Genomic DNA, 25,713 nt, shown 5'->3' on the forward strand with positions numbered 1-25,713 from the left:
ATCATCCTGCTCTTGTTTACTAAAGTTTAGACGACTAAGTAAATGGATCAGACTTACTTCAAGACAAAGACAATACATGTCTCGTGTGACTCATTATTCACACGAAAATTAAAGTTTGGTATTCCAAGAGCATGCATTTGCTAAAAAAGACAATAACCTTTTAAGTTCATGTTTTTTGGCAAGACACATATTGTATGTGTTCTAATACTGGGAACTCACATACAAATTCGATCCAGGTTGCCAAACATTTGACATCTAACAATGCCGTAGTACACTGGATTCCAACTTCACAAGCATTTTGGATCTGAGATACACTGAACCAGTTCCATTTGTTTTCCTGGACAAAAAAAGGGGGAAAATGTCACTTGCAAAGACCAGGAAAAATAGGAGAAGAATGTAAGATCAGATCCACGTGTCAGTGACCCATGTCCGGAAAAATAGTGTCCTGAGTTCCTGACAGGAAGGGAAGGGAAGCCCGACAAGCCCTAGAGCCGAACAGCAACGCTGCGATAGGCCAATAGCTAGCTTCCTTTTCCCTCTCTCTGCAGTAGCTTTTCGCTTTGTGGTGGGGACCGCGAGGGGACGAAGCGCGCAGCTGATGACAGCCGTAGAGTGATAGAGGATGTGGCGACGCGTGTCGACGCGCGTGCGGCTGGAGGGGCGGAACCGACAGGGCTGGCCCGGTGGGGGTGGACGAGCGAGAGAGATCGGTTGCTAGACTGATAGATCGATAGATAATTGAGAGAGAGAGAGGGGAGGGCAAGACATCTAGAGAGAGAGATGTAGAGAGAGAGAGAGAGGGGAGAGAAGGGTCAAAACTCTCTGAAGGCACCAAAAGCATCTCCGCCAAGGATATGATCACACAAGCCTCAGCTTCTTAGAGAGAGAGAGAGAGAGAGAGAGAGAGAGAGAGAGGATGGGTCGCGGGAAGGTGGAGCTGAAGCGGATCGAGAACAAGATCAGCCGGCAGGTGACGTTCGCGAAGCGCCAGAACGGGCTGCTCAAGAAGGCGTACGAGCTCTCGCTGCTGTGCGACGCCGAGATCGCGCTCATCATCTTCTCCGGCCGCGGCCGCCTCTTCGAGTTCTCCAGCTCATCATGGTACGTACTCGCGCGCGCGCGTGCTGCCCAACATCTACTCCACAACATGTCATGCATCCTAACGATGAACAACTAAACAAGAATAACCGTCATATATACATCTAAAACGGAATATAATCCATCCAGCGCGAGCGAAGTTTGGACTAAACTTCTTGTATCCTTTTAGTTTATCCCCCCCCCCCCCCTTTGCCTTCGCTTGAATCTTCATGCGCAGATTGTTGTAATTGCCTTGTTAAATTCGTGCTCTCAATTTATGGCTGAGAAGAACGGGCTACGTTCCGCAACTTGCTTACAGATCTTGTGTATCTGTATCAATCTCTTTGGAAAGCTTCCTCTCTCTTCTTTTTGGCCTTGGCTGGCTTTGTTTTCTTTCTTGGTTTCAGTTATTCTGTCTGTCTGTTCATCATTTTATTTTACATCCAAGATCTGGCCAAATAACTAAGCTGGGATCTTTCTATTTCTTATGTTCTACTTCTACCCACAACAAAAACGAAGTGCTATATCCCTCAACGTTTATCATGTAAGGATTTGATTTTTTTTCAACTCGCTTTCTTGCTATAACGGCAAGAATAAAGAAGCTATCCACCTGCTTCCTTCTTCCTTCCATTTTTAGCATTGCTACTTCACATCTTCCACTTTCAAGTTCTCCTTCCTGCATGTCTGTTCCTTTTCCCATTTCTGCTGGTCATATCGGCTGGATTGCTTAGCTTGATGACTGAGCTCGACACACGCACGAGCGCACAGGCTCTCAGCGCGAACACACACGTGAGGAGGCACAGGCACTCAGCTCCTTCAACTCATGCGAGAACTCAACGCTACGTACTGTGGAGAAGCTAAGAACTCAACGCGAACGTGCATGCACTCCACGCCTAAGCAGCGCCTACTAACACACGAACGTGCATGCACTCCACGCACGACTCAGCTGGCCGCACGACTCGGCCGATTACATGCCCACTAACACATGCACACAACTGACTCAACTATCATACGCGTACTGCTAGTCCGGACTGGATCACTACGGAAGACTCGATCGACAGCAACATGGACCAGTCAAGATTAACGCTAACATAGCTGGCGGTCCACTGGTCCAAGCATGGACTTGTGCACGGAAAAGACTTCATCTGCCGGTCTAGCTATGCCACTACGTAGAAATTCTCATTAGTATCGGTTCAAAATCGTTATTAATGATGAGTTTTGAACCGACACTGATGAATCGATACTGATGGGCAATGATCATTAATGTCGAGTTTGGAACCGGTACTGAAAATCACTAGTATACGATATGAACTGTGTTTTTCATCCTTTTCAAAACCTGTGGGTTACCACCAATTCGTGCATATTTTTAAATATTTGCGGTATATTTATAGACATACATATTTAAATTTAATTTACAAGACGTTAAGTTTCATCATAGCATATATACACAAACATTTATAAATTTCAATTATAAAACATCAAGTCTCGTCATAATATACATAAACCGCATACATATCAAGTTTTACATGTCAAGTTTTATTACAATAAGGATAAGAAATTTAATTACATGTCAGTTGGTTTTACATGTCAAGTTTCCTTATAATAAGGATCTGGAGTTTAAAATTTCTTGTTAATCAAAGGGTCTGAATTTTGACCTTTCTTGTTGGTTGAAGGTAACAAGAATAGCAAGCGCGAAAGAGATTCATCTAAGGTAACAAGAATAGCAAGCGCGAAAGAGATTCATCTCTTAAAATGACTCAGTATAATTGTCGCATAATCCTTATCATTCTACCAAAAAACTATGAGGACAAAATCACACAGATACAATACAGTTCAATCAAATGACCTAACTACTCAGAACAGTTGAGCTACAAAAATCAATCTTTCAAGAAATTGATTTCATATATATGTGATTAGCCAAATATCAAAAAGGAAAATTTATAAGACATTAACTAGTTTGGACATTAACTAGCCTAGACATATGAAACTTCACACAAATGACGAATGGATCACAATGAGTATTTTCACTTATCTTCAAATTAATACGTTCAATGTCACAATATTTATGAAGACGTTAATATATAGCTCACTGGCTACTACTTATAGCTGGTGTAGGATCGAGAGGCTGACTAGAGGGGTGAATAAGCGGTTCTAAAAACTATCTATTAATTTCTCCGATAAAGATGTGGAATTAAAATAATTAGTTACAACACGTATAACCCCCTCCCCTCCAAACTCTATGTCTCAACAAAGTGACACATTCTATGTTTATATTAAGGTTTGCAACCTAGGGTGACATGTAAGCAATTATGATTCTAAGAATATAAATTGCACGAGGTAAATTGCATGAAAGTAAATATCATAATATAAATGTAAATAGCTCGAGAGATGACACCCAAAGTTTATCCCGTGGTATCGGTGATTTACCGATCACCCCTAATCCACGTTGAAGTGGGTTCAACCTTTTAACCGCTCCTCTATCAAGTATGCGATTCTCACCACGAGAAGAGACTCTTCACGAGCAACTTGATCTTGAACTGGTTAATCCAATGAACCACCCACTACCTCAATTTCACTAGAGTAGTACTTTACCTCTCCAGCGAGGTGTGAATAAAGCCTCTCACAATCACCACCGTGGCTCCTTCACAAGCTTCTTTGAAGGACTCAATGACGCAACCACCTCCCAGTCGTCTAGGAGGCGGCAACCTCCAAGAGTACTAAGCCAAGACGAACTAGACTCTCACCAAGCGTCTAAAGCTCAATTACTAGTACCAATGCACTTGATTATTGCCTCATAACCCTCTCGTGTGCAACACATGCACAAATGTATGGAGAGGACTTTTCTTAGCTCAAATATGATCAATGGGGGCAGAAGTGATACTCCAAATCGCTGTAAAAGGAGTATATATAGGCCACACCACCCAAACTAACTATTATACCAAAAGCTGACATCTCTGTGCATCTGGCGGTCAGACTGCAGTTCACCTAGCGGTCGGACCGCCATTGGACCAACGACTCTAAAATTAGCCTTTACAGCATTTTCACCTTTCCAGGGGTCAGACCGACCCTGTTGGCGGTCAGATCACCACCTTAGTGGTCGGACCGCCATCCTCTCCAGGAAAATGGAGGTTCTCTACAAGCTCCGACAGTCAGATCGTCGGATCGGCCTCCTTGGTGGTTGGATCGCCACCCGATCTAGAGAGATAAGAGTTCTCTGTTAGTTTCAGGAGTTAGACCCCCATCTTGGCGGTCAGATCGCCACACTGGCGGTCAGATCGGAATTCTTAACGGTCAGACCGCCACTCCCAAAACAGCATTGCTGACACTCAGAGAAACGACGATAACTTTTGAACTCGATATCCGATTTAGGTGATATTGGACTCTAAGAAAAGCTTATTCAGAGGGCTACACATCCCAACTGATTATTTGACCTTCAAACCCGTTGGATCAAACCTAAAATATAGTCCAAAGATCCACCACAATGAAAACTACATGAACCTCAAACTTTTGCAAAACAAATTTGCAACATAATAGTTCCATGAGACCAAGGGTTAATGCATTCACTATGTCAACTTGCAAACCACATTTGTAAACTTAGTGACATGCTACATAGAGTAGGAACATGAACTTAACCTATTTGCAAACAATAGCATCCTACCAAAGAGAGTATGCACATGCAAGATTGAGTTTATCAACATATGGTAAAACTCAAGAAATCGTCAAGACCCCTTTTAATAGTACGTCATTTATCATATAAATCTGGTCATTACTCTTCTCTAATCACCATTGACCGGTAAAAGAAAATACCCTATATTTTATACCTTTGCCTTGAGCTAGTCATCTCGTTGAACTTGATCAACACATCATCCGAGTCCTGATGTTTTTTCTAGGTTGTCCTTAACTCTTCACTTGAGCTTGATAACGATGTTAATTCTCACTTCTCATCTCGATCATCTCTTAATCTTTCGGAAGCTTGATGAAATTCACTTAATTGCTTCCTATGCACCAAGCATGAAAGACTTTTCTTTTCACATCATCTTCATCCGGTTCACCACCGATATATGAACCGCAAGCATCAAGCAAATAGGTTGTTCACTAAGATTGTCTTGATCTTCTCTTTCAACTCAACACATTGAATATCTCAATTCAATATTTACCTTCATATGAAATTTAATCCCAACTTACTCTCAATCACATAGCACATGTGTTAGTTCATAAAACTCAATTGACAATTTCATGCCTTTAGTTACTTGATCTCCACAAGTAGCTTTGATCTTCACGCTTATTGTCAATATTCTTAAGACCATTCTCAAACTCTGTGGTCTCTTTCTCTCTAGTTTCTTCTTCTTCACATGAGCATCACTTAGAGCTTATTGACCTCGATGCATATCTTTTGATCTCATGAAATTTCTCAACGAATCCATACTTTATCACTTTATGCATCTCCTATGAAATATCGTACACACAATTCTCAACATAATTGTTAGTCTATAGGTATTACCATAACTTACCCGAGAATTACCTAGAGCTCATTCATCTTGATGCATTTCTCTTGATCACATGATATTCCTCAATGAATGCATGCTTAATTCTCCATGCATCACCTATAGAAATAACTTATTAACAATTCTCAACACAATTATTAGTCTATAGGTATTGTTATTAATTACCAAAACCATATTTAGGAGCTAGATGCACCTTCAACTGGCCGAGAGATGTGTGTGCATAGCAAGCTATTGTAATTGAACAATTACTCTTCCTAATTACAATCTCTCCACTATCCTTCCCAAATTCCTGCTTCCAATTCCTGCTACATTATATCTAGGTTATACGAATTGCATTCTACTTTTGTTCATTGACTCTACTAGGATCCAATAATTATATCGTGGTTCATATATTGCTTAAAGTTCTAGAAAAACTTGTGAACCTATGGTAAAATTCTTAGAGTGTGCATCACAACAGATTCAGTTCAATTCACACAGATGACAATTTCATGAATTTGTTTAGCAATACAAATGGAATCCAATAATTCTGCAAAAATTCACAAAAATGCCTCTAAATCTTGTGAACCTATGGTAAAATTTTCAGTACCGAAGCACACATTCATGTTGATTTGCTGAAGCACACATCCATGAGCACAAAAATACAAATGAAAAACCTAATTTGATTGCCACCATGCGACTGTGGAGCACACATCCATTTTACAGTACCTCTAATTTGCCCTAAACCCATATACACTTTATCTCTGAATTCCTTGTATTTGGAATCGAACCTCATCCATTGCATACCATCAGCAAGGTGTTTAAGCATTCCATCTTTCTTACGTTGTTTGGCGTGCCATCGCATCAGCTCGGCATTCGTTCTGTTAGCAAACAATCGCTTCAAACGAGGAATTATAGAGAAATACCAAACAACCTTAACATTGGGTCTTTTCTTCTTTCTCTTCACCCTACATCATCGCTCTCGATATCTTCAACGAGACACGCTTCTAAGTCTGCATCCTCGCCGCAAAAAAACATGCAGTCGTTTCTACATGTATATATTTTCTTTACTTTCAATCCCAACAGGTAGACAACTTGCTTTGCATGGTATGTGTTTTCGGGCAACACATTGCCCCTTGAAAGCAATTCCCTTAAGAATTCTAACAATTCATTGAATCCATTATCGATCCAACCGTTGTTAGTCTTCATTTGCATCAGTGTCAGCACCGTATGCAACTTGTTGTGCTCATCTTTACAGTTCAGGTAAACTGGTGTTTTAGAGTCCTCTATCATGCGCTAGAATTTTTGATGTTATCTTTCACTGGTGAAGTCACCCTCCTTATCACGCAATATTTGCTCTAAGTCGTCTTCATTATTATCAACTAAAGTGTCCTCTCCATCGTTCTCGACAAAAGTATCTTTAAATGCTGACATATCGAAGTTTTTGTTAGCCGTCATATCATTGTTTATGTCTTCTTCGACTCTTGGTTGCCCTTTATGTCCAACATTTTTAAGTTCACCGTGCTCAGTCCAACAGGTATAGCTAGCCTTGAAATCCATGCAAATCAAGTGTGCACGAATCTGCTCTATGTTTAAAAACTGTTTCTCGTTCTTGCAGTCGACACATGAACAACATATATAGTGATCGGTACACTTTCTTTTTGGCTTCTTGTATACCATGACAGTCCTCAGAAAAGCCTCAACGTCAACAATGAACTCTGGCCTCGATCCTTGTACATCCATGACCTGTTCATATGCAAATCATTATAATTAAACAGCTCTAAAAAAAGCCTTAACGCCAATAAAGAACACTGGCTCTCGATCTTTGTACATCCATGACCGACCATCTATAAATCATTATAATTAAACATATTCAACATATAATCATTAAACATTTCAAAATCTAGAACAAATTCATTGAATTACCTCGCATCTTGATTGGTCCTTATTTGAGGGTCCATCTCCTTCTGGTATTTGGGCTGGGTCGGGGGATCCATCTTTCAAAGGCTGCCGTGTCTGATTGTGATCCGTGGGTGGACGTGTCATATCTAAAACACAGTATTATATCAATTTTATTAAATTCACTATGTTGATTAATGAACAAAAGAAATCCATCGAATTGTTATTTAAATTTAAGACTTTAAAAATAAACGCAATCCACATACTAGAAAATTTGAGCTAGATTTTAGGGTATTTGTAAATATCTCCTTAATTTTTTATTCTTTACAAGGATGCTACTCGAATGACATTTCTAATGGTATTTTTGTAATTTTTTAATGGTAATAAGGTTCAAGTAGTAGCAAATTTATAATTGTCTCTAGATTTTAATGTGCGCACCCACATCTATTTATATGTGATTTTAATCTACTCCTTAAATCATCTATAGTGATAAAATTGCGATCTTTATCTAATTTATATCGATATTGGAGCTCTTGCTCATTCTAAAATTCAACACTAAGGAACAACCACTTAAATTCAAATCTAGAGCAATCTAGCAATTAAATCTAACTAAGATTCAAATGTACATCATCTCTATACATCTAACAATGACAAAGATACAATTTTTTTCTAAATCAGATCTCAATTATATCTCTAAATCTATAACCATAGAACAAGCACCAACCATCAACCCTAGAACAATCTGTCAAGTAAATCTATCTAAAAAGAAATATAGATCATCTTACTAATCTTAGAGTATTTGACTCCTCTAAATCTTGAATCCTCCAACCATAAAGATGGTAAAAATAACGGCCAATATTGTTCTAGTGGGCTTGCGGTGGTTCTATTCTGATCACGTTTGGGAGTGGGCTTTTATACTATAGCAACTATCAGTACCGGTTGATATATATAACCGGTATTGATAGTGACTACTAGTATCGGCTTTTAAGAACGGTTTAGTCGTGATTCATATGTGAAAGTTTAAAAATTGATATTGATACATCAATAACAGTGATTACACCTAAACCGATAATAATGAAGGTTTTATGTATGTGGTGTTCCATTGAAGCGAAGCGATGTAGCTAGCTGGTGCTCGAGATCGATCTCGTAATGTTATCTAATCTTCCTTGAGCCCCGTGTCGAACTACTCGATTGCTTCTTTGACCGTCGAACCTTATTTCATACACTGACAAGTCGCAACTCGCAAGTACTACACGCTAAGCGGTGAGCTTTTCCTTCACACGTCATATCAAGGCAGCTCTCAGCATCTATCGCATGCAATATAATGGAGTTTGAGCAGTGCTTTCATCCTTGTGCGTAAACTGGATAAACAGATGCACAGTGCATTAAATCATATGTTGGAGTATTTCTTTTTGATGTTTCTTTCTGAAGATTGCCCCGTACCTACAGTTCTTGTCTGTCAATTATTTCTGAAGCTGTAATAATATAATGGAGCCCTCTTCTTTCTTATGCATGCAAGTCAGTTCTTAATTTTCAGTTCAGTTTTGATGGCTCTGGGTTTTTTTTCCAGACCCTTATTGTTTTTTAGATATTTTCCTTCCAATGGTTCATAATGGTGAATTTTTATACAGCAGTACGCATATAAAGAGAGATCTTCAGTAGCAAGAGTGTGGATGTAGGTGATAAGTAGGCAACGGGCAACCATATGAAAAATACTACCTTGTAGCTAATAACAAATTGTAGATTGAACATGTGTGTCCTAACTTGATTTATAGATTGCATATATGAATAGGGTTTAGTATATGCTTACTCTAAAAAAGGTTTAGTATATGCTTATTGCTACAAATTATATATAGTGTACTCTCTCTGTGGATTGTTAGATTACAAGATAGAGGCACCAGCCACTCACGTACTCCACATGGGAACGCTTCTATGCATCCACTAAGCATGATAGGAATAAAGTCTTCGAAGATAAGGGAGTAAAGGCACACGCTATATATAACACTCATGTTTGAATTTTAATAAACTAGTACATTTAATTAAACTATACAAATTTCATGGATAATTAAAAGTCTCTTTGTCTGATTATAATTTATACAAACTACATGAAGTCTTGGAACAAATGTAATTAATTAGGCATGTAATTTACATATAATTGTAGTTGGAAATGACTCATTATTTTTTTCTAGAAGTTTTAAATATGAATATGTTGATAGAAATAGATCTACAGGCAGATTTGTGCACGAGGTTGGAGTCTATTTGTATTTTGAAGTAATTATTTGTCTACAAGTTAATTTCATGAAGCTACAATTTTACATGAAATCCTTTTCTTTTCCGAAATTGGTCGTTCATAGATATCTATTTGAAGCCTATAAATTAACTTGAAGCATTGATATACATTACATAAAAAAAATCATAAATAACAGGTGATAACCGTCATGCATGACGGGTCCTGCATATGTCATCTTGAACGTGTCATTGATAACTAGTCATAAGTGATGGGTAAAGATCCATCACTATGAGGTCGTAAGTGACGGATCATAACTGTGATCCGTCATTTATGATTGATAAACATTTTTTTTATTTTCTGAACATGAAAAAGGTCAAAAAGAAATATTTTTTACTCGAGCCATCTGAACGCAGGGGCCACCATCACTTGCCACGTGTCACATGCTATTTTTCACACTGTTTTTATACTCTGCGTCCTGTAGGAATCAAACTCGCGACCTCCGCTCGCTTGCGTTGCTCCTTACCACCTCATCCTCGCGTGCATTCTAAAGGAAGCTGGATATTTTATCATTTTAACATTTTTTGCCGAATGTCATAAGTGATGGGTCATAGTTATGACCCGTCACTTATAATTTTTTTTGTCGAGTTATAATTTGATAGGTGATCCAGAGTGATCTTTGGTAAAATAGGTCTAACTTTTGTATACAGACTCTGATTTCAACATTTTTTTTTAACTCTACAGACATCTACGGAAAAATTTATATCCATTTCTTTCCAATTTTGTCGGGTTCAGTGAAATTTTCAGGACCAAAAACGACCTAGAAGATTGAATTCTGGCCCCCTGAAGTTTCTGCACAATTTTCAAAACGTGCGTTTATGTCTATAGCCACCATCCCTTACATCAAACTTGAACGGAAATGTACAATGATTTCTACTCTAGTGCTACTGAGCTTAGAAGAATAAAATAAAATAAAAAATAGCATCATTAACATATATTCTCAAGATTGTATTGTATGTGTGTATACCCCTGATGATTAGAGAAAAATAACATAAAATAATTGGAGTATATGGATAAACCAGTATACATACATATATATACACACATGACATAAACTAGGGGTACATGCACTTTTGCAACACATGAAATGATAGCTCTATGTACATATGGATCATGTACATCTATAAAAACAACCATAAATGTCACTAATGAGTTAGTCATTGTTGACGGGTCACAACTTGACCCGTCACTAATGACTGGCTAGGATGATTCATCACTGATGAGTTAGTTATTGGTGATGGATTACAACTTGATCTATCACTAATGACTGGCTAGGATGACCTATAACTGATGAATCATCATAGGTGACGGGTCATAATTTTGACCTGTCATCTATGTTTGGTCTAGGATGACTCATCACTGATAAGTCATTATTAGTGACAGGTTATAATTACGACCTATCACTATTATCATCAGTGACAGGTCATGTTCATGTCTCTTTTGTCTGTTTTTCACATAGTGATAGTAGTCCAACCATATATAGATGGCTAGATGTTTTTCACTTAGATTAACGTGAGATTTTTTTAGCTATTTTCCTTTTTATTTTGTTAATTGGCAATTTGTACTTTTTAATTAAATATTGATCAATCTGAGAGCTATAGAAAAGCCTCTAATTAGTACTATGTATAAAGATAGTTTGGCAGAATTTAGAGATAAAGTCGAGGAGCTAGAGACAATTTGCCTTAAGTAGCAGCTAGCATCTCCTTGCAACCTGAGGTTGACATTTCTGCCCTTTGATGTTTGAATTTGATGGGTTTAATTAGACAAGATTGTTAGGTCGGTGTCATTCATCAACATAATTATCACTCGTCATGGAATCCAATTTATGGGTCACAGAAGAATATGTATATGGTCATCAAGATTATCACTAAATGTAAGCCCTACAGATCAAAATACTTTGGTACAGTTCGTTAATGTGGAGCATTGTGGCAGTTAGTTTTGTACAATAAATAGGTGCTAGAAATACGGACAGCTTCTTTTAATTATTATGTTTAGAAGTCAGAGGGGTTTTATGGATGGCTACCATTAACTAATAATTTTGAAATTAAGAAAGGAAAATGATGGTTATCATTAAGCACAGATCATATCATCACAAGTTGAAAAGCATTGGCCAACTAGTGGGTTAGTCCTACTGCTGTGTAATGTGGGGTTCTCTGTCGAATTTCAGTCCAACCTACCTATTTTCTTTAGTGCAGACTGACCTAGTTAATTGTTTAGATATTTTGAGGAACTACCACCAGCATGAAGTTTCCACAAGTAAGCGCTATATAATATTTGTGCCAAAAATACAACATTTGTGTTTCTTGCATTTACTATTTAATTAGTATTATGATCCGATACTACAAAGATCAATTTATCAGGGCTAAAACCATGGCAGAAGTAAGACACATCTAGATAATCCTCTGAATAGTGGTGTTGTCTCGAAGCTCTGACTCTCGTGAGAAAGTCTTGCCTTTGGCGGAATAATGTCCAATAGTAACAAATGGTGCATCCATAGGTACTGAGGTCCGTTAACCTCCAATTTTACAAATTAGCCAGGGGCAAGTTTTTTAACAGTTAACTATCCTGTGTTGCAAAGGATTAAAAGAATTGTATTCCCAGTTAACGAGAGCTGCCATTGCTTCTCATGGCCTACACCACAACATTAGCTCCATCAAAGGCCTAATAAGCAACCTTATTTACCCTAGCACACTCATACTTCGTCCTCTATGCTGCATCTACACTGCTCCCTCAACTCGGTTGCTACGCCTAGATGAGCTCTACCGCGGCACAAGGAGCACCTCGGTTGCCATGACTGTATGATGTGCCAAACCATCGGCCCTAGGACCACACATGGCGATCATCATAGCCAAATTGGGTCAAAATGGGACTTAAGGAGGTGGTCTCATTGCTAGAACACCATGAACAAGATGTGTCCTGACAAAGTTGGAGTCTACTATTGCTTCATTCTTTATTGTGGTGACTGTAGGGGTGGCAATGGGCCAGGTCAGATCTGGGTGAAGCAAAATCATGCCCGACTCGAAACCCACCAGTCTCAACCATACCCGAACCCAAATTGATAAATAGGTGAAAATTGGCACCTAAACCCGCACCCACTGGGTGCTCATCGGGTTTCGGTGCCTGTCGGGTTTCAATCAACGTAGCACGCGAGGATGGATCAGCTCATGCATGGAAACTAGCGGTGAGGGCGTGCGGCGGTGGCGGCGTGTGGGCACGGGGAGCCAGGAGGTTTGGAATTGAGCGAGGATCCCAAACAAGTAGCCGAGTGGGTGGCAATTAGGTTTCCCAGCCGTGGAGTGGAACGTGGATGCGTGGGCTGTCTAGGCCGACTAGGCAACTGAGCCTCAAAAGTGAGCTATAATATACTAATTCGGGCGACTTGATGGCACCCGCAGGCGAAAATTGAAACTCGAGCCTAACTTGACCTAGTTCGGGTACTCGACCCGAAGGACCCGTGGACGAAAAATGTAATCTGAACCCAAACCCGTTGGGCGAACCCACAAGTACTTGAACCCATGGATCCAATTGCCACTCTTAGGTGACCGATAAAACTAAGATGATGCATAAGGGAGGGTGAGGATCAAAAGAATGAAGGGATAATTGCATAAATTCCTTTAGAAGTCAGTCCCATTTCCAAATAGACCCTAACACCTCCAAATATTGTGTCCAGGAAAAGGGAGAACAATTGCACGGAAAAGGGAGAACAATTGCACTAGCTAAGAGATAGCGTGTCATACATTTGGAAGGTGAAAGATGAATGAATTACCGTGACGAACTATAGTTGTAAGGATAGTTGGGTGTGGTTAGTTTTGCACCAAAGGGGTTGTATGGGTATTTTTGTTAAATGTAAACTGCTAGCTTGTTATCATTCTTAAAATTGAATAGAAATGGATTTCTGTGTTTGGCTGGTGGTGTACAAACAGCAGTAAATTTAGATCATATGCATTTTTTGCACCAAAATCAAAGTGGATGTATGGATTTTTTTTTTCTAAAATGTAAACTGCTAGCTTACTGTCAATCTTGAAATTGAATAGAAGTGGGTTTCTGTGCTTAGCTGGTGGTGTACAAATAGCAGCAAATTTAGATCATATGCGTTGCATCACTCGTGATTTGTATAAAAATGGAATATTTATAGAGGTGTAAGCTATGGAATTTGCACCTTAAACCAAAAATATATCTAAACTGAGTTATATCTAACAAATGTATAAGTCGTGCTGACATTTTGAGCGGCGACTGAACTTATTTTCTTATGAAAACCAGTGGGCAGATGCTCAAACACATTAATCGGAAATCTCAGTCGAAAGCTTTATAAAGTTAATGATGTTTGTCGGAACCTTATCAAAGAAACTTCGCTTTTTTATTAATTTTCACTGAACATATACATTTTTGTAAACAGAGATTTATATAAATAAGTGCATTATATTTTTTTATATGGCTACTGTGTCTTAAACAGATACTAATCACTCGACTCCACATTTGTATTTATTAAATATTAGTAGCGGTGCTTTCGCCAGATCATGGAATCAAATCCCAAGTCTCCACGCATGTCTTAACAGAAATTAGTAGCTCAATTCAGTCTCGCCATTCTATGTTTATTCTGTCAAATTAAAGCTCCTCTTTTAAAGAGCATACAAAAAGGAGTATTAAGATGAAAGGATGTGCTTATGCTATCATACAATAACTAAACAAGTCCGATCGATGCTGCAACTTTCTCTGGATTATTTGTTTGCTGCTAAATATCTTTATTTTTTTGTAAAAGGCTTGCTTGTTCAATTAACCAGCCACTGATTATTTCGATTACTTGTGCCAACAGCATGTACAAAACACTCGAGAGATACCGCAGTTGCAACTACAACTCACAGGAATCAAAAGCTCCTCTGGACAGTGAAGTAAGCCTTATTAAGTTCTTAACATCCTTTTCAACATTTGTATTATTATATACACAAAAGAATTTAATAAGTTAGCGACTCTGTTGGTCTCTTTCGGTGACATATCGGTCACTCCAAAAAACAATAATCAAATATATTTTCTCATTGGTCAAACGATTACATTCATGTCTTTTTCAAACTTATTAATGCCATACTGTTTATGCTTCCATTTTTGTCTTTTTAGTTCACACAAAAATATAGTTTATTATTCTAGAGCAATATCATAGAGTCTCCTTGACTATCCAGCTGGAAGTGTGCAGACATCACATAACAGTATATCATTGTCGGCTCTAAAAACTCTTTCATTGTCAGTTTTGGAACCGATAGTGGGTAACAGACAGTGATAGTTGGGGACTATCACTGTTGGCTCCGTGGACCGGCAGTGAAAGGGGTTATCACTGCCGGCTGAAGGATCCGGTCGGCAGTGATTCCCTGGGTATCACTGCCGGCTGGTGGTTTTAGCCGGCAGTGTTGTACCTCCCCCTACTCCGACCCGGTCATCCCTTTATGTTCTTTCTGTCCTCCCTCTCTCCTCAATCTCTCCGTCTCTCTCCCACTCAATACATGCATACAATGAGACATATGTAATGTAAATCAATAATAAAGGCACATTCATTAATACATAATAATTTATGTCACACATATATACTTAATAGTTCTCATAGGTCACCTCAAAAAGTCGATCTTGTTGAGTCAGTCCAGTATCCCTCTACCTCTCTCGTGAAGAGGACCGCGTCTCCGCACGGACGGCTGATGGCATATGTACATGCGAGGATGCAGGGGGCGATGGTGGTGGAGCGGAGGACCCAGCCATGCCTCATCGATCGTAGCGTAGACTAAGCTCCAGGCTCGTCGGCGTGTCAAAGACATCGAAGTTTGACTCCTGAACGCTAGTACCTTTGAGCATTCGGTCTCCTCCGTAGCACACTGACGGGCCACCCTCTTGTCCTCCTTCTCCTCCTGGGCACGCTTATAGGATGCTGCTTCTTGCTCCTCCGCAGCGCACAACTGATGGGCTAGCCTCTCATCCTCCTTTTGGGCGCACTGACGGGTCACTGCTTCTTGCTCCTCTTTCGCATTATCGTTGGAAGGCCATTCTATCGAGGAGGATGGGAATGACACCGAAGAGGAGGACGACAGTGTCGAGGAGGATAGGGACAGCGGGCTCGGGCTCGTGGTCCTTCGGCGGCATAGGCTCCTCGGTGTCGGGAGACGTTTTGTCAAAAGGCACAGGACGGAAGGGGAAATTTTTTTGAAGTATCATAGGGTGCAGGCGTTGAGCCATTTTATCGGGGAGTGCTTTCCCTGCTGGCTCAATACGCTCATCGGCAGTGAAAGGATACCTTCACTACCGACTCAAGAGGATCACCCACTGCTGGCTCAATAAATCTGCCGACAGTGAAAGTAGTTTCACTACCGGCCCAATATGTCCACCGGCAATGAAACCCCTTTCACTGCTGGTGCCGCAGTGTGAAAAAAATTGTTTTAGTTTCGCACGCGCGCACAGAGACTCGAACCCACGACCTGCACCAAGTAAAATCATACAAACTGCTGTGTTACCCACAACCCGATACGTATTTTCTAGTAGCACATTTTCCTTTGGAAGCAATTTCTTCAATAACGGTAACAACTCTGTGAAGCTTGTATCAGACCACCCGTTGCATGCCTTCAATTGCAGCAGTGAAAGCATAGTACGTAACTTTGTGCGCTCCTTCTCGCAGCCCGGGAACAACGGTGTTTTAAAGTCCTCTACCATATGCTGAAACTTTTGAAACTCTCTTTCATTGGTGAAGTTTCCCTCCTATCGCGCAACATCTGCTCTAGATCATCAACGTCAGTGTCGGCCAACATCTTCTCTAGACCATCATCGGCCAACGTATCTCCGACATGCGGCATATCGATGTATTCGTCGACCGGCATATCGGTGCACATGTCTTCGTCTTCTCTTTCAATGTATTGCCCTTTCTCTACGATCTTAGCTTCACTGTGCTCGGTCCAACGAGTATAGCCAGGCATAAAGCCTCTTGGCATCAAGTGGGAATGTATCTGCTGGGTGATGAAAAATTGCTTCTTGTTCTCGCAATTGACGTATGGACAACACATATATTGAGACTGTGTATTTGACTTGTGCGTCGCGGCTGCTACCAGGAAACCCTCCACGCCGTTCTTGTAATCTGCGCTCACACGACTCACATCGTACATCCATCTTCTGTCCATCTACAATTATATCATTATTGTAAATCCAAATTTAAAATATCTAAAGATTTTGCGATCACCAATAAATAAATTACCTCGCCATCTTCTACCGGCAATTGACCCGGGTTGGAGGAGTCGCCTTTTGTATGCTTTCGCCTCCGCTTTTGATGAGTATTTGTTGGTGCCATCCTTAAAAATTTTCTTTATTATTCAACCCTTATCTATAACTCGTTAAGGAAAAATGAAAAATAAATACACTCATACCTAAAGTTTCTATATTGGAGGTTGTTAACTAAATAAAATATAAAAAAATACAATTGGATCTTTCTACATACCTAAATATCATGGCTATTTTTTCTAATTCATTAAAAATCAAAAATAAATATACGCATACCTAAAGTTTCTATATTGTAGACTTCTAAATTTATTCCTATGGTTCATTAGGATTAGCTTTGAAGATTTGCCTAGGTCTCTACAGGGATAAGATCATCTTTGGTTTTTCAGGCAACATTTTGAGATAAAATGCTAAATATGGGATTAACTTTGTGGATTTCAACTTACTTGACCTCAAGAGGCTCCTGCTAGAAGCTTACATGTTGTTGGGGAAAAATCCAGAGTTCACTTGCCTAAAAAATGAAGAAAAGGCAAAAATGAGCAAATGAAGAGGAAATAAGGGATTTTGTTTGGATAGCTAGAGAGAGCTCATCTAGACCTCCTTCTTGACCAGAATTGAGCTTGAGTGATGGGGGAATTAATGCGGGAGAAGGGATGAAGTGGTTGTTGCTATAGGAGATTTTATGAGGAAGAGAGTTCTGAAATGGCTTTGTTAGTTCGAGGTAGAAGAAGGTGGGGAAGAAGAGGATATCACTGTCGGCTCATATATTCTGCCGGCAGTGATGTAGAGATATCACTACCGATCTGTAGATTAAGCCAGTAGTGATGAGAATGGGTGCATCACTGTCGGCTCAATCCATCAGCCGGCAGCAATGACCCTTATCACTGTCAGTTCATAAGTCACGATGGCTGATTTTTTCCGCGCGGCTAATGAATCGGCAGAGGACCGGCAGTGATGGGCCATCATATAAGCCCAGTTCTGTAGTAGTAACCCTGATGCAACTCCAAGTAGAATCCTCTAACCTTAGGGATTCCAAGCTTTCCATCGATGCTCATGATCTCCAGCTGGATGTGACATCTTCTCGTCAGAACAACTGAGTAACCCAAACCCATCACCATGCTTCTGCTACCCAATTCATCATGCCAATTAGGCCATGGCTTCAACTCCACCTGCACAACTTCAGCCATGTTGTTTGTGTTGGTTTCACCACTCTTTTGATGAACATAGAAATGATGAGTAATTGTGCCTTGGACAGCTTCAGCTTTACCACCCTGTTGAATTGACTCCTCAGTGTTGTACATTAACAAATCAACTCTTTGTGCACCTACTGTTGCCTTGTGCTGTTGTAACCGATATGTATACAAACCTCTCCAGTGCTTGCAAACAATATTTTTCAGCTTGCCTATTTGATTCAAGTATGGAGATTCTCTTAGCTCAGACGTGCACATTTTGTTAGGATCTGCAATGATGTACCCCACTGAGATGCTCTGAATTCGGCATTTGTTGGAGCAACCCGTGCAATACAAAAACCATACATCCAGCAGTTCTATAAGGTCAACAACCTTTGACAACTTGTCACCATTGTATATAGTCATGTGATAGCCTTTTGATTTGGTAGCTACAGCAAGGAATATTGTACCACTGAAGTTTAACCTACCCCCAAGCTTCAGTTGAGCTATAATTTTGTTCAATGAAACTCGAGCATTCTGATCACTAGGATGTGCTACGAACTGAAATTCCAACATTTCGCCAATCAAAGCTCTAGGATTTAGCAAAATACCTCTATCAAGCCCTTGCCGATTATTATTGCACCATGCAATTGCAAATGATAAGGTAAGTGGAATCTGGAATGCCTTGCTAAGAATGGGGAATTGTTCAACTAGAAGCCTGAGCTGACCAATTCTTGCAGTTTTAGTTAACAACTGAACCCTTCTATGAATAGTGAAGAAATGGAAAGGAAAGACATCCCACTGAATAGCATAAACATGCTTCCATCCACACACCCAAGATTTGTTGTAGACATCTAAATTTGCATCAGAAATATATCTAAACCACGAGAGAGTAAGCTCAACTCCTTGTTTGGCATGCAAGGAGACATTGCAAAGGACCCTAAGTACAAAGGTGGGCAGGCAAGGAAGACTTAAATCCACATTCTGAATATTCCCAGTTGCAAATGCCACCTCTCCTCTTCCAACAATAAGTAACATCGACCTCATAGAATATTTGATCCTTCCAACAGAAAATAACACAGAGCCAACACACCATCTCATAGCAAAATCTTTTGAAAGTATTTGTAGTACTTGTAGTAGGACAACTACTCATATACATTTCAATAGAAAAATTGGACCATGTTGAAATTTTAGGAAACCCATCATTGAATGGAAACACTTTTAATCCACTTGGACTGTGCTGAAACAACACTTACTTAAGCTCACTAACGCCAGAGCAAATTCATCTCGAAACAAACCTAGCAAAGCAGGTGGTGGCCAAGGGGTTTTAAAATGCATGAACACCACATATTCTTTGCATTTGAGGATTTTTAACTTGTGTTATGCACTACACAGGACAACGCCCAAATTGAGAACAATCCATGGGCATGTACAAGGGAGTCGTTTATCTTGATTGGGTGGCCCTTGTAATGCATTGTCAAGTAACTCGAGTCCTTGTTTTCTGCACTTACAGATCTTCCAATGAGAACACATATCCAAGAACATATTGATTGGCCAACGAGTTACACAAGTAGCAAACTGTAGCATATACATTCTACGAACTGGCATCGGTGGCGCTATTGCTCAATAGTAATTTAACCAAGGCCATAGTACTGCTCGCCTCTTGGCACCGTTACCCTCAGTGGCAGGATGTTCTTTAGGGGAAGCTTTAGGACAGGGAGGTATCATGGTAGTCGTGGCATCAATGATGGGCCTCAATAGGCCAAGGCCACGGCCATGTCCCTGCGTCAAGCACCTGGCGGGCGTCACCTTGGGGAAGCCAGTGGCGACAACCAGAGTGGCGATGGTAGCTTCGTGAAAGTCCCCCAGCTCCACGAAGGACGTGGTGGTGAGGGAGACATGCTAGTTCGGCGCAGCCTCAGTGGAATGCGCGACAGCGGCCATGGGAACGATGAAGTCGACAGTCATCGGTACAACAGCAACCGACGGAGCAGGATTGTTGATGACGATGCCGAGTGTCGAGGTGGGCATGACGGAGGATGGAGCCATGGCTAGAACATCCATAGACACCATTTGCCGACTGGGAATTTCATCAAACATCTTGCACACACGTTGGCAAACTTGCCTCCTTCGACCCTTGGCCTAGCAGCAACCACTGTGTGGTTAGTGGCACAGACAAGAGAGGTCGCTGGCGCCATCTGCGAGGCTGTCGACGCTCTTGCAACCTTCTGAGCGGTTGTCATGTCCTTCACCCTCGCAATAATCGCCACGTTGGAGGCTTGCACTTCGGCCAACTCCTCGGCGATCTCCACCAACTGCTTCTCCATCTTCGTGTCACTTAGAATCACCCTGGAGCATGAGGCCACCGGAATCGAAGGGTTTGGTACCAGATTGTCATGTACCCTATAATCAAGCACCGATCAACACAAGTATAAAAGTTGTATTGTCAAAATCCCAACTGGATACTTGTTGTTTTAGGATCCTAATTTGGGGAAATGGAAGCAAAGACTGGGGAAGAGCAATCTAGAGGAAGAAGCACGTGAATGGGAATAGAGAAATTAGCATGAGGGAGGATCAGAGCTCGAGGAAGGAGGAGGAGCCATTCCATATTTTCTGTTTTTTGTTTCTCCTCTGCGCTGCTGCCAGCCAAGCTTATGTAGCTTCAGCCTCTCCCTCCGGGTGGGCCTCCCGTCCACATGTTCGGCCCGGCATCTAGCCTGGCAGCTCAGGCCATGACACATTCTTTCTCAGCATTTGTCTATAGGCATAGACGATACAGCTAGGATCGTGTTAGCCTTGAATATACACAATCATATGATCGTCTGTTGGTTCTGTGCAATTTTATTATGACTTTAATATACTTTCCAGAAACTATTTCCCAAGTCATAGAGATTGACTGTGATTTGAGCGTTGGTTCTTAGTTGGGCTTTTATTATTTCATAAGGGCTGGCACAAAGGCCACTGGGCATATTTTTCCCCCTTCAACAAATGCTTGTTTTTTGATTTCATCGAATGTTCTTGCATTGCAATTCAGAACAAAAATAAGTTTTTCACTTTGAGAGGACAGAACAAAATGAAGTTATTGCAGGGAAAATGAGATAGTAAAAATGGGCCAAAATTGGTGACCTGGACAAGTGGTGAAGGCCTGGCAAGCTGATGGGGTCTGCCTTGTACATTGGGCCGTCCGTAGATATTAGGCCGTCTGTAGAGATTGAGCCGGGGCACTTTGTTGGGGCTGTGGCGATGGAGAGCCGTAGTAAGATCAGATTTGCTAATTTGCGGAGGAAGCAAGATAGGCCACGTGGCACATATCATATCGTCCGAGAGTAAGGGACTGATTGTTAGACCCTAGCTCCATATTTGCTTCATAGATGCACAATGGAGTGGATTCATCATAATAAAAACGGGTAATATCTTTTTAATTTGATGGGCTAGTTGATTTTCACACAGATGATTTCATATTTAGAGCAATATTTCAACCGCTTCATAGAATTGGAGTCATCTCGTTTGGTAAGACTTATCGTGGATCCCAAATCTGGAGGCGTGCCAAACACTCACTGAACTTGCAACGGATACGCATTTTTTTTCTCTCTCTAGACCACATCACCACGTAACTCCCTGCAGTCTGATTTTCCAATTTCCATCTGATGGTCATAAATAAAAAAAATTACTCCATATGTGATAATTAATATTTTATAAGTCCACTGCAAAGTGTACCACAAACATCGAAAACAATATTTGTTGTAAGGGCATATTTGAAAGAGCTCCTTTGATCTAAGTTCTCCGCGAGAAATAATTTTTTGATAAAATGATTCTGTGGCTGAAAGTGATTCTCTAGGATAAACTCTACATAGAAAACGATTCTGTGAGAAAAGTGAACCAAGAGAAGTTGGCTTTTTCAGCTCATAACTTCTAATTCATTTTAGGGAATCACTCTCACGAAATCACTCTGAGAACTAAAAACTGCAAACTATCGTTTTGCAGAGCTCCCATTGATTTCACTCTACGAGCTAGTCTGTGAGCTCCGTCAAACAAACTCTAACCCTACCATTAAATTGCATAAGAACAATTAGTCCCAACTCCCAATGGGAAAACACCAAAAAAAAATATAAACACAAATCCCGATACAACATATTTAATGAGAATTTAACAATTAATAATAAAATATTTACTATAAAAATTGTATATCGTAAAGAAAGATATCCACCGCACATATGCTCTTAATTAATACGATATGGTAAGTTCTATAACCGTCATGAGATAATAAGGCATGTGTCGATATTTCACACAATTTATCGTTCTCTGGACCGAAACCATCCCTATATTAAAAAAGAATCCTACAGATTCATAAGTAATACAATTAAAAAAAGTTACACTTATAGATTACAAATATGATATGTCTTCCTAACTTGACTGTATAAGGAAGGGAGGAGGTATGTCCATTGGAGGATCGATTGATGAGGACCTAGACAAGCCAGAAGTTGGACAAGCAATACAAAGCGAGCCTAGCCGGATAGACACGGAAACAACCTATTGAGATCCATAACAGTTTTAAATCACTATTAGATTTATCCGACAATGACTTTATGACTTAGAATCTGAGAGAACTCATCGAGATTCTTAGAATTATATCTAGACACACCCTCTATTGTAATCTTCTTTTTCTGATATTAATCGAAGACATAAGTACAGAACATGACGTAGAGCTATTATTCTAAGAAGATCTGAACCTATATAAAATATCATGTCCTTCTTTTCGATATACATAATTGATAACCAAATATCTCTCATAATCGATCTTTAACAATCATGGACAACACCGAAGGAAAGATCACCTCAGCACGTCACATAGAAAAATAATTTTTTTTTTATCATGGCAATGATACTTTGTTAAAACAGATACTAAAACTTCTTAATTTTATCATTATATAGGTATTCCGTATTCACCTGGCACAAAAGTATACCCTCGTAAATAAACATGTGTTTTTTTAATGCTAGCGACATCTTGATCATTTTGTTCGGCCTCCACATCTGCTTCTGCAGCGAGCAGATAATTAGGACACATTGTTTTAATAGAACTATACACCGTTCATTATAGAACTATCTTTGCTTGGTTTGAGAAAATAAGAGCAATATCTTTCTTTGGTTTTTGAGAAAATAAGAACTATCTTTGTTTGTCTGACCAACATAATCTATGTATTGATCTTCCTTTCCAAGCATGATCATCTCACTTGAATTAATTTGTTTCGTTGTATTATTTCTTGTTAAAACTTAGATTAATTACGAGGATTATTTGAAGTTGAAGACCAGAGTTACATTTCTTCAAACTACACAAAGGTAGTCTTTAATAAATTTACTGATAGATTGTTTCTGTTGCATAACAAATTTGTTAGTGAGCCTATGACATCCTAGCACAATTTAATTTGTTGTAGAAATATTCTTGGTGAGGATCTGGGTCCACTTAGCATGAAGGAGCTCGAGCAGCTTGAGAACCAAATAGAGATATCCCTGAAACATATCAGAACAAGAAAGGTATAAAGCTTGGCTAACTTCAGTATGTATATTCCATTATTTCTGTCCATTGTGTGGCTTGCTTATGACAAGGGTGTATATGTCTACAGCATCAAGCGTTGCTTGATCAGCTCTTTGATCTGAAAAGTAAGGTAATAATGATGAATTTCGATTATCTTTGTTTCCACGAATTCCGATTATCTTCTGCCTAATTTTATATCTGTTTCTTCCATGCACACTAAACTTGTTATGCCGAGCTAACAATGATATTTTGCAGGAGCAAGAATTGCAGGATCTTAACAAAGACCTGAGGAAAAAGGTAACATCACTGACCTTAAAAATTATTTCTGTATGATGAACTTGGCCGTTAACACTGCATATTTTTCTTACTGTTCTTGATGAGGATTGGAATAACGTTTGAACCGAATAAAATATTTGTTCCGATGTGGCTAGATGAGAAGAACTTACTGTTCCATTATTTATTTGTTGCAAGTGCCAGTTGCAAGAAACATGTGGAGAGACTGCGCTACATATTTTGTGGGAGGAAGGTGAGCACAGTGGCGCCAGTGGAAATGCTATTGAGCCTTATCAGGGATTCCTGCAGCACCCAGAGAATGATCCCCTCCTGCAGATTGGGTAGGTTTTCCCAGTCGATGGATCCATGAATAAGATTTTTTTATAGACGGGCCTTTTTGTAAAAAAAAAATATAGAAGTAAACTACAGAGCTGAAATTTGCCAAAGAAAGAACTGTTATATGAATTTATGCGGTGTTAGCTCACATCAGAGTCAGGCTCCCATGATCCCATCACATTTTCTTTGGAGAAATAGAACCCCAGCACTTCAAATTCAGCGTTTCAATATTAGCATGCTTCCGTTCGTTCTCTAACTGCTTCAACGCATGTCCTCGGTGAAGATATCATCAACAAGCCTGCATGGACCAGCTGAACAACGAGGACATGGCGGCGGCTCACCACGCTAACGAGCACGGCAGATCTGGGTGGATATGATGGGGCTGGCAAGATGATTCAATAAGCTGATGCGTGGCCTGGCAGGAATTCATCCCCGCAGGATGCAGTTCCGGTCCCTCTGTATATTGAAACTACTCTTGAGACTTCCCCAGCAATGAGGGAATAGGGGAATAATTGGAGCACGTATTGGTAATGGGCAGCGTGGCGCCTCCGTAGTGTGGGCTTGGACAGACTGTAATGGCAAATTTGACATCTCGTATTCTCGTGTGCAGAGCTTGAAACTTTATATATATTTGGTATTTTGTGTGGTGATGAGTACTGCGCGCAACCCGAAGAATAGAGAAGATGTGCTGGGTGAGCTACGTGACGTGCCAATGGCTTGCTGTTTCCTCGGAGCTGCGCCAAACCCTCTTCGTTTCTGCAATTCTGGGGATTCAGTCTTCGGAGATCGGAAGCCCAACTCCACCAGAGTTCACCTCTACAGTATCCGATACGGACGGAGGCCGGCCGCAAAAACGCTAGCCGGTTTCCACCTTTACAGTGATACCGACGCCGGCCGGCCGCAAAAACGCTCCAGCAAATTTGCAGCAGGAACGGGCTGCCGTAACAACGTAGAAGATGACTGGGGTTATAAATAAGGTACATTATAATAATATTATAAAAAACAAAATTTTAAAGTATCTTTAGAGATAATCTAACACCCGGCAGCTGGAAGGACACCGCCACACCGGCGTAACCACATGGCAGCAGGCAGGCAGGCAGGCAGCAGCCCGGGCGCGGGCGGATGAAAAGCGCGGCGGCAGCGCACGTACGCGCTCGTGCGCGTCCCCCTTTCTTCCAGTGCGCAGGAAGGCGTGCCGCGTCGCGCGTGGGTGTGCTGCAGCCGGACGGGCTCGGGCGCAGCGCGCGACACGTTCGTGTGCCAGGGCCTCACTGGCGACTGGGTGCCGCCGATGCACCGTGATGAGGAGATCTGACGGTCTGCCGACGACTCACGCGCGCCCCGCCCGCTGCGGTCTTGCGGGAAGACGAGGCGACCCGCAACGAGTCTGTTCTGCTCTGCTGCCCCGCAGCGCCGACG

General features: G+C 40.6%; 1 protein-coding gene across 4 annotated transcripts; it reads left to right on the top strand.

Annotated features, from left to right (window-relative positions):
* The first annotated feature begins 792 nt into the window (after nucleotides 1-792).
* LOC133916645 (MADS-box transcription factor 1-like) lies at nucleotides 793-24,942 on the top strand. Of its 4 annotated transcripts, none has more exons than XM_062360407.1 (8): nucleotides 793-1,101; nucleotides 14,558-14,633; nucleotides 23,428-23,489; nucleotides 23,585-23,684; nucleotides 23,774-23,815; nucleotides 23,941-23,982; nucleotides 24,157-24,299; nucleotides 24,578-24,942. In XM_062360407.1, the coding sequence occupies exons 1-8, from the start codon at nucleotides 917-919 to the stop codon at nucleotides 24,669-24,671; spliced, it is 744 nt and encodes a 247-aa protein (XP_062216391.1). In that variant the 5' UTR covers nucleotides 793-916; the 3' UTR covers nucleotides 24,672-24,942. The 4 variants fall into 4 exon arrangements, with proteins under 4 accessions (XP_062216391.1, XP_062216392.1, XP_062216393.1 ...); XM_062360408.1 differs by having other exon boundaries at nucleotides 24,163-24,299; XM_062360409.1 differs by lacking the exon at nucleotides 23,774-23,815.
* The last annotated feature ends 771 nt before the right edge of the window (nucleotides 24,943-25,713 follow it).

Source organism: Phragmites australis, chromosome 4 (assembly GCF_958298935.1).
Source record: "Phragmites australis chromosome 4, lpPhrAust1.1, whole genome shotgun sequence".
In the NCBI taxonomy this organism is placed as follows: Eukaryota; Viridiplantae; Streptophyta; class Magnoliopsida; order Poales; family Poaceae; genus Phragmites; species Phragmites australis.